Raw genomic sequence first — 13402 nt, 5'->3', positions numbered from 1 at the left:
TTAGTGCCTAAAATAATTTGAGAATCAACCACATAAACTGCTTCCGTAAATTTTCCTCTACAAAAATGCCTTGTCAAAGAGACCACTATTGTAAAATCAACATGCAAATCACATGTTCACAACATGGAAAAAATATAGTCACACATTGTTTCATTCAACCACATCTACGCATATTCAGAAAAACTAAATTCAGTCAAGGCCAGGTCTTAAGTAAGTGTGAAGAGCTGAAGACCAGACAGCATCACCCTGCTCTCATCCACTTTCATAATTTATTTTCTCACCATTAGCATTATTCTTTAGAATAATGCTTTATCTGCAAAGGGCCACTGTTAGGATAAAAATATATTATCAGAGAAAAGTAACATGTCAACCCATTAATGCACATAAAAACCCTCTGCTACATTAGCAATAGTATATATTTGCACAGATTTCATTAGATCAGCTCAGAATATAGCATATAAAAGGTATATTTTTGACTGAGATGGTGGGGGTGAGGATGAAGGAAGCAGCATTAGTCACTAGAGTGAAAAATACTAAAAAAAACTTTATCTATTTCACAAATTTGCCTAGATCTGGTTTTTAAATTGTTAAGATAATATCTAAATACTCTCAAAGTCCACCAATAAACCATCAACCCTGGGGAAGCTGCATTTAATCTTGCATCTAATGCCATATCCTCAAAGGTTCAGCATTCACTATATATATATATATATGTACTCATGGCTATCCCAACACCCAGAGGCCAGCTCCCCGTTTTAAGGGAGTCATATGACAGATCTAACCATCCGTCAAAGTCTGACCTTCTTACAGACCCAATGTAAAGGAGCTTCGCAGCTAGAGGCTTGGAGACCATTTCCGCTGATGGCACCACACTTCTGTACCAAGCTGTTTGAAAGAATCCTGTAAGAAATCAGACAAAAATCAATCACTTAAGGTGACATGCAGAGTAAAGGAATTGTAAAGCACGAAGGAATAAAAAATGAGCAAATTCTTTCTCCCTATTCAGGCCCCACTACTCTCAGCTCCCAAAACAACAGAACAATAAAAATTGCTAATTAGACTCTCTGTAAAATGCCTTTTTTGTTTTTTTGCCCTTATCCACTGTTCATTTCCTTCTTTGTTCCCAATTTCCTTTCCTCTCTGCTCCATCTGCTATCCTTTATATATTTCCCCAGCCACATAACTTTTATTTCCCTTTTCTCTCTCTCTCTGTTTTTTTTTTTTTTTTGCACTCCTTTGAAGCCCCTTACCTTGAGAAGTTTAGAGTTGATCCATCTTCCCACCTCCAGCCAGAATTGTTCCTCAGACCAATCCAGTAAAATTTCTCATTGAGGAAACTTTTGAACAGGTTCTAAGGGAAAGATCGAAGATGATGAAAAAAAGTAAGCAAGATGCAGAAAATCAAAGAAAAGACTCAGTGTCATGGTCAAACAATTATTCTTTTACACCCTCTCTCATCACCATTATTATGGAATGCGTGTTTGTGTGCCCCTGAAACTCGTATGCTAAAGCTCTAACCCCCAATGTGATGGTATTTAGAGGTGGGGCCTTTAGGAGGTAGTCTGGTTTAGATGAGGTCATGAGGGTGGAGCCCTCACTAATAAGCGATTAGTGTCCTTATAAGAAGCTAATATAGCTCTTGGACTTCCCAGCCTCCAGAACTGTAAGACATAAATGTCTGTGGTATAAGCCACCCAGTCTACGGTACTTTGTTAGAGCAGTCTGAGCTGACTAAAACAACCACTTACTCCAAATAACTAATCTCTCTTTTAAATTCCAATTCTAAAGCTTTGTTGATTGCAGAGTGGAACACTTCCTAGAATTGAACTTTATGGCTACAACTGCATTCTTGGAACACGACAGATAATATAAATATAACACCTCTACCTTTCATTGCAACTTCCTCCTTGACTGGATGGAGCAATAACTTTGAAAGAAAAAAGTTAAATACCGCTGCAGAAGTAATCAGGTTTCTCATTATCATAAACATGTAAATTATTATTAAGCCTGTGGAAACATACTTGGTTTTTTCCCACTAAACTCTCATTTTCCAAGTCCTCGTCAATCTTGCATATGACAAGGAAAAAAAACAGTTCTTAAGGAAACAAGCTTAAGGTAAAGTTAACTTGGCTATATCCATGCTACTCCTAGAACAGAGATAAAAGATTCTTTGCTCTGTAGAGTCTGACATTCAAATGAAGGAGTTTTACTTCCTAAGGATATTGCCTCTACAAATGAAATAACATAAAGGATAAATCCCAGAAGATTAATTTCGTTGTAGAATTTGCTGTTAATGCAATGAATATATTTCTCAATAAATGAACTACCACCTTGAATTTGAAAATGGCTTTTGTTACAGAGAGTTTCACTGTGATGTTGAAGTTTTGATGTGATGTTAATGTTGACAAGTATTGTGTTTATTTGTGAACAGGAAGGACAAAATTGTAAGTCTGAAAAGCAAAAAATAGATGGAAGACCATTACATATAAACTAAAATGCTCAATGTTTTTATCTGTTTTAGAGTATGAATGAATATTCAAAGGTATTCATATGTGTTTTAACAGATACCAAATCCTCTGGGTTATATGCGGTGGGCAAGTATAGATGTGTGCAGTAGCATTCATGGGCACTGATAACTGATGTCTCTGTGTGTCCAACAAATACTGTATGTATTGATGGGGTCCAGGGCAGGCTGCCCCAAGATGCGCCACTGTGGTATGCGGATTATTTCAAGCTGAAGACAATAAAGGCTCAGACTCAGCAAGAACATTCGACCTTTCCCCCCTAACTGCCTAAAACAAATTTAAAATAAAGGCCTGTCTCCAGGGCAGGCCATCACCATAGATAACTTTGGGTTCCGGTAGACTGGGAGGACACTTGCGAAGCCCACTCTTATCAAAGTTCTATTTACCAAACATTTGCTTTTCCATTTCCATGTGGGTTGCCTTCGTACCCTTTTGAAGCCCCAAATCATTACCCCAAATCTCCTCCTTGTCTCTTAGGTAAAGATGCTTAAACAGGCAGCCTCGGCCAGTTGGCTGAGTTGCTCAGTTTGCCTGAGCCTCTCCCATGTATATATGTTATAAAGCTTTGTTTAATTTTCTCCTGTTATTCTGTCCTATGTGAATTTAATTCGTTGTCCAGTCAGAAGGACCCAGAGCGGGTAGAGGAAATATCTTCCTCCCCTACAGTATAATTAATGAGATAATTGCCTGGCATCTTCTCTTTACTCTATTTCTTCTTATCCAATTCCCTGAATCACCTCAAATACCTTGTGAAGGAAAATGGAAAACTAATAAGAAAGCACTCAAATTGTTCCTTCCCTTTTGTTCCCAGGAATCTTGTTTTGTAGTGTTTTTGCTTGGTTGCTTAGTTCGTTTGCTTTTCTCTGTGTTAGAGCTTGATCTAACAAATGTTAAAAAAAAAAAGCCCCTAACTTGTTCCCGTGATCACATATTTCCTGACTAATCATTTGTTTTAAGCCTCCTTCCTGTGCTGGTGCTTTGAGGTAATCTGCCATTTCATCTGGCAGTGGTCATCACACAGAGCATCACATTCTCAAATTCAATGAACTTGCTTCGATCTCTCTCCTGTCTCTGTAAACTTCTATCCTTTGGAGGAACAGAAGCTCAAAGAAGGGCAGTGACACATTACTTCTCAGTAATTTAGTGGTAGGCCTTGGACCAGAACCCAATGCCCCAGCATGTCCTCCACTGTGATAACCCATCCCTCTGTAACTCAGCTCTCTTTCTAAACTGCACTTACACTAGCCCTGAAGAAATTGTGAGACTTCTAGGATGTTTATTGGCACATTCAGCAAGCTAAAAGACTGTACATTCCCTTTGATAAAGCAGGCCAGGATGACAGCTTAAACAAATATTATAATGTTGGATCCCAGAATTAGTTACTAAGTTGGGCCTGTGTATCGGGGAGAGTCCTCATAGTGCCCCAGAACAGGCTGATGAATGCATAATGATGTCTATTTCTCGTTATACCCACGGTCAGATATCCTAAAACCTGGGCATTTTGCTAGAAAAGGGAGACCCAAGGTGGCAGAGTATGCCTGGATTACCTTCAGGCAATCTGAAAAACCTCCTTTAGAAGTTTTTGAAAATCAAAGACAATTATTTTTCTTCTTCAAGTTTCAGGAAAAAATATTTTTAAACTTCCTAATTTTGCTGCAAAGTTATACATTTTTGTTCATTTAAACATATTGATATTTTCTAATGACAGTTTAATTCATTAAATACCTTTGGAATAAAATACTCTCGTTTATCCAGGAACTACTAAAAAAGCAGTGAAATTTCAATGCTCTATAATTATTATGATACCATCAGATGTTCCATTTTGACGACATTGTTTTTATTCCACTCCAGGAAGATGGGTGCTTAAGAGTAAGAATTCAAGAACTGTGCTCTTAACTGTATCTCTGGACTAGTTCCCTTTACCTACTTGGAGACTTTCACTGGAATGGATAAAGAGTTTCTCTTCTAAAGTCAAGAGAAGCATAAAGCCTCTTTGCACTCCCAGTAAAGACACTAAAGGAGGTTGTCTTGGTCAGTTCACGGTGCTATATCACATTACCATAGGCTGGGTGACTTAAACAATGGACATTTATCTCTCACAGTTCTGGAGACTGGGAAGTCCAAGATCAAGGTGCCAGCAGATCTGGTGTCTGGTAAGATCCTCCTTCCTGGTTTGCATATGGCTGTCTTCTCATATCTTCACAAGGCAGAAAGCAGAGAGAGGCAAGCTCTCTCAGGTCTCTTCTTCTAAGGGCACTAAGCCCATCATGAGGGCCCCACCCTCATGATCTAATTATTTTCCAAAGGCCCCACATCCAAATGCCATCACACTGAGGATTAGGGTTTCAACATATGAATTTTGGAAAGACACAAACATACAGTCCATAAGAGACAGAACAAGTCTTTTGTGCTATTTCCCATGATCAGATAACTTATATTTTCTCTTGGATTTCATTTGAAATTGGATTCCAATCCTGGATTGCATTCCAATCCTAGTTTCCACTGAGGACACGTGGTTGTCGTAGCTTCTAGATGAAGCATTTGAAAAATCAGTACAACTTGTTTGGCAACACATCCTTCCCCAAAATTCTATCTCCTGTGATAGCTTTGTTCTCTCAGGTAGAGTATCCAGAAAACAATTATAAACAATTATGTCTTACATTTGTATGGTACTTTAAGGCTTACACAATCCCTTTGTATTCATTCTTAATTTCATTTGAAATGCTGGATATGCAGTAGGGCATTCAGGACAGCAAAACAAAAACAATATACTGGAGTCCACCACTCGCTCTGTCCCTGCTATCTGAGGACAAACAAACGGCTTAATCTGGTTGACCCTCAGTTTCCTTATGAGGATTTAGCTCAGATATTCTCTAGGATTTTTTTCCAGTTGTAAAACTCCTGACAACCCTGGAAGGTAGGAAAATATTATCATCCTCGTCTTTGTAGATGAGAAAACATGTCCACATGGGTGAAAGGGCTTACCCAAGGCTCCTTAGTGAATAAACATCCAAGTTTTCTCTCCCAGTGCTAAACTTTTGCATTTTATCAAGTTTTCCCCTGCTAGTAATAAATAAGATCACTCTGTGCCCCTGATTAATGCTCTCTAGTGGTTTCCCTTTTCACATAGAATAAAATCTAAAATCCTTATTTATTACAAGGTCTTACATGATCTAGTGCCTGCCAACCATTTATTCACTTACTAGGTTCCAGGCTCCCCCTAGATTTTCACATGTGCTGCCGTTCAGGTCTAGGCCTCAACTCAAATGCTACCTCCTCAGAGAGGCATTCCTTAATTGGCCAATCTAAAATATCTACATTCACTATTATAGCATACTGCTTCATTTTCTTCAAAGCACATATCACCATATTTACTTGTTTACTTCTTTGTTGTCTGTCTCTCCTCTGACTAAAATGCAAGCACCATAATAGCAAGAACTCTTGCTTACTACTGTATCCCCAGCACCTGGAAAAATATATGAAATGGTGTTCAATAATATTTATAGAATTAAAGAACGTAGAGTCAAGTCTTATGCTGCAAGAGGCTAAAACCTTTTGAACACAAACTCTCTGCATTTTTCACTTTACCCACATCGAGTACTTCATTGTGTAGGGTGGAGGTAGGGAGGTAGACTGAAGAGAAAAGGTAGGGTAAGATAGATGAAATGACACCCTAATTCAAGATAGCTTGAAATCTTTCATGTATTTCTTAACCAACTTACTTAAAAGGATTATTTAAATGAGGAAGAAATGAGTTTTTCCTCATTTCTCCACGGAAATTGTACGAAAAACAGTCCATTTCATTCTTTCTTTCATTTCAAGGAGAGGAATGACAGCTAATAAAGTACAGAAATGGGTAAAGACTTGCTCAGAAACCTCAGTTAGAGTCCCAAGAGCTGGGATTAGATAATGCCCACTTACAAACTCCACTCCTGCACTTTTTTACTACACCCAAGACCCATACAATTCTAAGTGACATGATCAGGCCAGTTTACTACTCACTGGGGTAGCTGGATAGTGAAAATGTTCACTATGTCACTTTCACTTGAAAATCTTCCCGCTTGAAAGAAGCCTTTAAAATCAGATGCAATTACCTATGTTCTATGTACACATGGACAGTGTGTGTGTGAGTGTGTGTGTCTGTGTCTGTAGAGCAGCACAAAAGTAGAAGGAAGAAGAAAAGGCGTTAACTCAGAACTCCTGTCCTCCGAAAAGGGTGTTAAATAGAGCACTTAGGTGTTATGTCACTTTAGAGTTTGTAATGTTTGGTTGCATTTTAGAGAAAAGAAAATGCAAAATTTAAAAGCAAGATGAAGATAGAAAACAAACAAATGAAATCAGGTACATTTTTTCTTTCCTTTTCCTTTAGGGCAATATTTATACCTTACACACATGCGCGCGCGCACACACACGCACACACACACGTGCTTTTGCAGGTAATATTTTTAAATTGTAATTAAAATATTATTAAGGCATAGAAAATATTCCATGACTTCCAAAATCAACATAGCTTATGACATACATCTAAGTTAGTTCAATCTATATGGAGAAAAACTAGTAATATGTCAAAGCTACTAAATTGGTTAAATATTTTCATTTTCATATAAATATGGCTATAGCTGAATATAAATTGGAAATAAGTAAATTTTGTCGAAGAATATAAAAGTAGTTAAGCAATAATAGGATAATACAGAATTTTTAAAAATAAGCATTTAGAATAATTTAATGTTTGGAAAAAACAGGAATAAAATAATACTATGTGATAAAAGCAGCACATAAAGACAGGCTGTCCTAAAAGCCTAAAAACTTAAGATAAATGTCTTTTTTTCTTTTCTTTTGCTTGAGGAAGATTGCCCCTGAGCTAACATCTGTGCCAATCTTCTTCTATTTTATATGTGGCGTGCTGCCACTGCATGGCTTGATGAGCAGTGTGTAGGTCCACACCTGGTATCCAAACCCACAAACCCTGGGCCGTCAAAGCAGAGCACATGAACTTAACCACTATGCCACCAGGCTGGCCCCGGATAAATGTATTTTTAAATAGTATGTCTGTTATATTTTCAAATCATATCATTAATATGTTTTTCTTCGATCTCCAGACACCTTTTCAGGTGAAGTTTAAAGCAATGAATGCAGTTATTAATTTGAAAAAAGTACATTACAGAGCACCCATGAAGTCTAAAATCAATTGGAATCCATAGCTTTAAATTTAAAGGTATTTCACCTGAAAATATTTCTGGAGGTTTAATAAAAACACCTTGAGTATATTAGTTGAAAATGTATCTAACATACTGTTTAAAAATAAGTTTATCCTGTGTTTCCAAACTTTTCAGATATCCTGTAGCATGTAAACATTGATTACTATCATATAAAAACGTGCACATACATTAAGAGATTTCAAAGGGAAATTTGATAGGCTACAAATTACTACAATTTAATATTGATACAAATTTTCCCTATAATTCTGTGTATGTGTACAATACTAAAAGCAAATAAGACTTGCTCTGTACACTAGAGCACTGTCTTTAAAAGACAGTGAAAAATTTCCCACTAACAGGTGAATGGATAAACAAAATGCAGTATATCCATACAATGGAATATTATTCAGCCATAAAAAGGAATGAAATTCTGATACATGCTATAGCACCGATGAATCTTGAAAATATGCTAAGTGAAATAAGCCAGATGCAAAAGGACATAATAGTCAAATTCAGAGAGACAAAAGGCAGAACAGTGGTCACCAGGGGCTGGTAGGAAGAGAGAAGGGGAGTTGTTTTTTAATGGATACAGAGCTTCAGTTTGGAATGATGAAAAATTTCTAGAGATGAATACTGGTGATGATCTCACAATAATGTGAATATACTTAATGTCAATTGTACACTGGAAAATGGTTAAAATGGTAAACTTTATGTTATGAAGATTTTACCTCAATTTTTTTAAAGCTAAAAAAAAAAAAGATAGTGAGAGATATCCTAACCTACATCTTACACCAACACTTTGGTGTGAAAGTTACACTGGTTGCTTGATCTGCTTATAAAGGAAGGATGACAAAAGACATATTACCAGACTACAAAGAACTCCAGAGTAAAATAATTCTCCTACCATCTACCCTGTGTTTCCAGACATTTCTTTCAATCTTCTGACATACCACTTCAGATTTCCTATAAGAGAAATAAATTCAGCAAGTCAAATTTCTCTGTGATACATATTTTACTGAAATTTCATGTCTTAGGAGACAGAAGAGAAAAACAAAAGTTATTTTGACTTTGAGCTGTATTCTGAGCAACAAGGAGAATTAGTTCAAGTGGAAAAGAAGAAAAACTAAAATTAAGTGATTCCTACTATGTCAAAGGAACTTCCAGATAGATTTTCTCATTTAATATTCATAACAATTCTGGGAAGTTTTTTTCCCCTTTGTACGGGGGGAAATTGAGAGTCAAAGAGGTTAAGAAAATTGCTGAAGTTCACATAGCTAGTAAGCAATGTAGTAAAAACAAATTCATGAATGTCTAAAAGAAACTAAGCCCTTTCCATTAGCTGATTCTACTGTAAAATATGAGGAAAAGTGACAGTTACCATAGCATTTGCATTGCAGTATCCAAAGAAGGAAATTTCAGATATAATTAGATGTAAGCCCTAAATACAAGAAAAGCCAATATCAAAAGTTCAGAGAGAACACAGGGACAATCCCAGTCATAAACTCTAACAGGGAAGATGGTTATAGTTTAATGAGTGGTTGTTAAAACAATAGAGTCTGATGATATAATCTCAAATTATGATAATAAAGAAGAAAGATACTGTGGGGTGAAGAGCATCAGGATAGATTGAGGGAAACCAAAGTATTTCTACAGGAAATTCTCTAGTCAACATAGATTTTAGAATAACACACTAACAACTATAAGAAACAAATGCTGGGGCTGGCCCCGTGGCCGAGTGGTTAAGTTCGCGCGCTCCGCTGCAGGCGGCCCAGTGTTTCGTTGGTTCGAATCCTGGGCGCGGACATGGCACTGCTCATCAAACCACGCTGAGGCAGCGTCCCACATGCCACAACTAGAAGGACCCACAACAAAGAATATACAACTATGTACTGGGGGGCTTTGGGGAGAAAAAGGAAAAAAATAAAATCTTTAAAAAAAAAAAAAAGAAACAAATGCTAAGAATTTGAATATATATAAAGACCTCAAGATAAATTCAAAGAGCAAAAAGAATAACAAAGGGTGGATGCAATAATGTAAAGAGAAAAATGAGGAAATAACAGAGCAATTCAATTTCAATTTTGTTTTTATTTTCTCAAAAATAAAATAAATCTTGAAGTCCAAGATAGAAAAAGAGATAAGTGAGCATCTAGCTATTTTAAATATATTTAAATCCCAACAGCCATATAATGAACCTTCCAGATTTCAAATTCAAATAATTTTTAAAACATCTATAGAAAAGAAAAGCCACCAGAAGACAATTAATAGGAAAAGTTATCTCATTTTTCAGCATCCACAAGATAGATCCTGGAAGCTCGTCAAATACAATATTTCTGTAAGTGACTTTAAAAGGTGGGCTGAAGTAGATTTTAAAATCTGGCTCTGAAAAAGAAAGACTGGCTCTGACAGATCTGTAGCCTTGAACTTGCTCATTATTTCTTCTGAATTTTACTCACTCCTTAGTGAAATGGGGATGTGGAGTTCTACATTATAGATATGCTGTTAAGATTAAGAATAATATACATAAAATACCTGGCACACAGCAGGTTCTCAATACATGGTAGTTTCTATTCTTAGATTCTTAGGGGTAGATTGTTATTACGTACTTTGCTATAACTGATCAAAGATAGAGGTTGATTATATATATGTATCTTACTGAAAGAAGACTAACAGCCTGAGAGGTATACTTCTTTAGCCTTGTAGCCTCTAGCATATACCAACTTAACTTCCTAGCAGTATTCTCCACCAGTAGAATGCCAGTTTGAAAAACTTGTTTTAATAGATCCATATACTCTTTTGGTAGCTATTCAAACCTAAGGATGATACTAGGAATATCAAGCATATCTTCAAATAGGTTATAAATCTTGCCTTGAGAACAAAAGAATAACACCACCAGTACAAGAGGATCAGCAGATCAGATATAAGTCAAGCTGGTTCTCCAGAATCTGACAAAGGCTGAGGAGAAGAAAAAGAATTAGGCCAGAGAACCAAGCAAGATTCCACAGGAATGTCAGAAGCAAAACTTATCTGTGGTCACTATTAAATCCATCAGGGATATTCTACCCTTTCCAGTCCTGACTTGAGTTAACGGACCTTAAGAGGAAATAAACCAGTTTTGGAAATGTAGCCAATCTAACTCTGTGCAGCTTACTCAGCAATAGAGGCAGGATTCAGGGAAAGTGAAGAAAGAAAGGAAAGGAAAAATATCTCTAATACTACTACATTCCTCTGGGAGACCACAGAGAAACACAAATATCCCCAACTCCCAGATATTCTGTGTCTTAGCCCTTTTCCTCCTCATCTCATGATCACACTGTGTAATTTATAGTAGCTGCTACACCACAATCCTCAGCAGCAGCGTCTTGCATTATGACTCACTACTCTGTTTATCAGTATTTGCCCAGCAATGCTTCAAGCTCTTTGCTCACTTCTGCTATTGACTTCAGTCAGCTCAAGTCCTCAGATGCAGCTATATCAGAGTGTGAATACGAGTTGCAGCAAAAAGGTCCAGAAAGTAAGGTTATAATTAACAGATATCATAAAACCAAGATTTCATATGTCTAATGACAAACCCCAAAGCATTCTGCACCTACTTTAGGGAAGGAATAAGGAAAAGTAAGCCACAGAGGTGGACTGATTTAGAGTTAGAGTCTATGCAAAATTTTAAAGGATTGAGTATTCCTTTGTCAGAAAACAAGAATTGAGATGCTTTCATCTTTTCTTAAAATAGGAAAACATAAAATTTAGGTTCTATATGTTCTCCCCAACTGCTTTAGAATAATTGCATCTCTAAAATTCCCCAAGGAATGTTAATATAGTTGAATTCTTAATAAAGTGTTTTCTGTGATTTGATTCTACCCAAAAAAAAAATTACAGAAAGCAATATCAAAACATAAAAATTAGCATGAAATTAGCACTAAAAACCTAACTAGGATATCTTATTTTCTTTGTATATGTTGTTTGCATTGACAAGTTAGAACTGGATTGATTTTTGTACCAGGTTACCTCAGGATGTCAGTTCCTTGCATTAACTTGAGATGCTCTAGGATTAATAAAGAGCTCTCCTCCAGGAGACTGCCGGGTGGACAGGAAGGAACAGAGTCCTGTGGGAAGTGGAGCCCACCAGCTTAGCTCTGCAAGGAGTTTAAGATCACACATGCACACACACACACACACACACACACACACAGTTTCCTTCCTTCTTTCCCAACTTTTTGAAACTGCTTTCTCCTCATGCCCCATCCTCCACCGCAAACGTTTCCTAGCCTGGGACTTACTGGATTCCAATGAATGAAGTAAAAATGTTAAAAGAGGCATTTAAGCCCTTGCGTGGTCTCTTTGTCACCATGCTGTCGCTCTTCCCTTCCCTCCCAAGTCCACTGGCTCTTGCATAAGAATCAGCTGCTTCTTTGTTGTTGGACACGTATGTTTCTGGATCTAATATGTCTAATTAGACCTGCATTTCTGGTCTTAATTCCTCTCTGTAATACTCACATCCTTCTATCTCCAGCACACACATATACACACATATATGCCTATGCAAACATCTAGGTTTCTATAACTGTGGGTTGCTGGGGTTAGGCAGGGAACAGATAAGGAGTGGGGAAAGAGAGGGAAGAAGGCAGGGGTAGAGGGGGAGAAAAGAAGGGAAAGAAAGAGGAGAGAGAAGGAGAGGGAAAGGGAAGAATATTCCTTTTGCTCCTCAAAACAAGATACATGACACATTTGCACAGTATTCACCAACAAAACAAGCTACATTTTCTAAATGTTTGCCTTTACCATTTCCTGCTTGTCTGTAAACATGAGGAGATGTGAGTCTTTGCCTAAGCAGAATTTCAGACTAGAAGTCCAGTTCTTTGTCTCCACTGAGAAGTAATAACAATGGTCACCATACCTAATCCAGAGGTCTGGGCAGCTAGGACAGCGGGCACAAGTGGAGTACTTGGAACCTAGAAAGGAAAAGGACCTGGTTCACATCTTTATGGACCACTCATTCTTGGAGATGAAATGGGAGATAAAACGGAATACGGCCATCCCAGTGTCTTCCCTGCCCTACCTAGCGTTCATTCTGAATGCCTATTAATGCATGACCTCAGATTAAGTTTAGAGAAATGCACAACAATGTATCAGGAAGGGAAAAATTCCCCCTTTCCTTTCTTGGTTCTTTTGGCTGGCCAAATTAAAATGACATAAGGCAGATTAACAGCAGAAAATCAAATTTAATTACATATGTACAGGAAATCCACATTAACATGAGAGATTCCAAAGACAGTCAGGCAAAATGAAGTATATATATATCATTCGAGACTAATGAGAAGGAGGATTTGGAAGGGAAGGCAATTCACAGGAAGAATGAAAGGGGTAAATGTTCAGTAAACAAATGTTTCCTGGGCCATCCAAAAACAATGGGACACAGAGAGGACTTGGATCAAACAGGCCTTGCCAGGTTCCTCCCTGTCTACCACACCTAGTTCATATTAAACTATAGTTATCTATGGTGATATCTCCCTTCCTGGAACAGGTCCACTATCTAAATTCTTTTAGGCAGTTAGCAGGAAGGGCAAAGTTTCTTCCTAAGACTTTTGGGCCTCAATTATTTTCAGCTCAAAATAATCTGCATGCCAGAGTAGTACATCTTGGGGGATTCATTCTGAACCCTCACTAATGCATGGCCTCAAATTA

At 37.4% G+C, this 13402-nt stretch overlaps 1 protein-coding gene across 4 annotated transcripts in view; it reads right to left on the bottom strand.

Annotated features, from left to right (window-relative positions):
• Nucleotides 1–507: 507 nt before the first annotated feature.
• The window catches only part of KLRG1 (killer cell lectin like receptor G1), a 42410-nt gene continuing 29515 nt past the window's right edge, over nt 508–13402 (bottom strand). For 3 of the 4 annotated variants that reach the window (XM_070494345.1, XM_070494346.1, XM_014850957.3), the window contains 3 exons: nt 12500–12669; nt 1251–1351; nt 508–900 (listed from right to left, as the gene is read on the bottom strand). In XM_070494345.1, coding sequence (XP_070350446.1) covers nt 789–900; nt 1251–1351; nt 12500–12669 — 383 coding nt within the window. In that variant the 3' untranslated portion in view covers nt 508–788. Of the gene's footprint in view, nt 901–1250; nt 1352–11725; nt 11824–12499; nt 12670–13402 lie in introns of all 4 variants that reach the window. The other variant, XR_011496936.1, reaches the window with a different exon arrangement.

Source organism: Equus asinus, chromosome 22 (assembly GCF_041296235.1).
Source record: "Equus asinus isolate D_3611 breed Donkey chromosome 22, EquAss-T2T_v2, whole genome shotgun sequence".
NCBI lineage: Eukaryota > Metazoa > Chordata > Mammalia > Perissodactyla > Equidae > Equus > Equus asinus.
The sequence above is the reverse complement of the archived record's forward strand: the minus strand, read 5'-3'. Positions and strand labels throughout refer to the sequence as shown.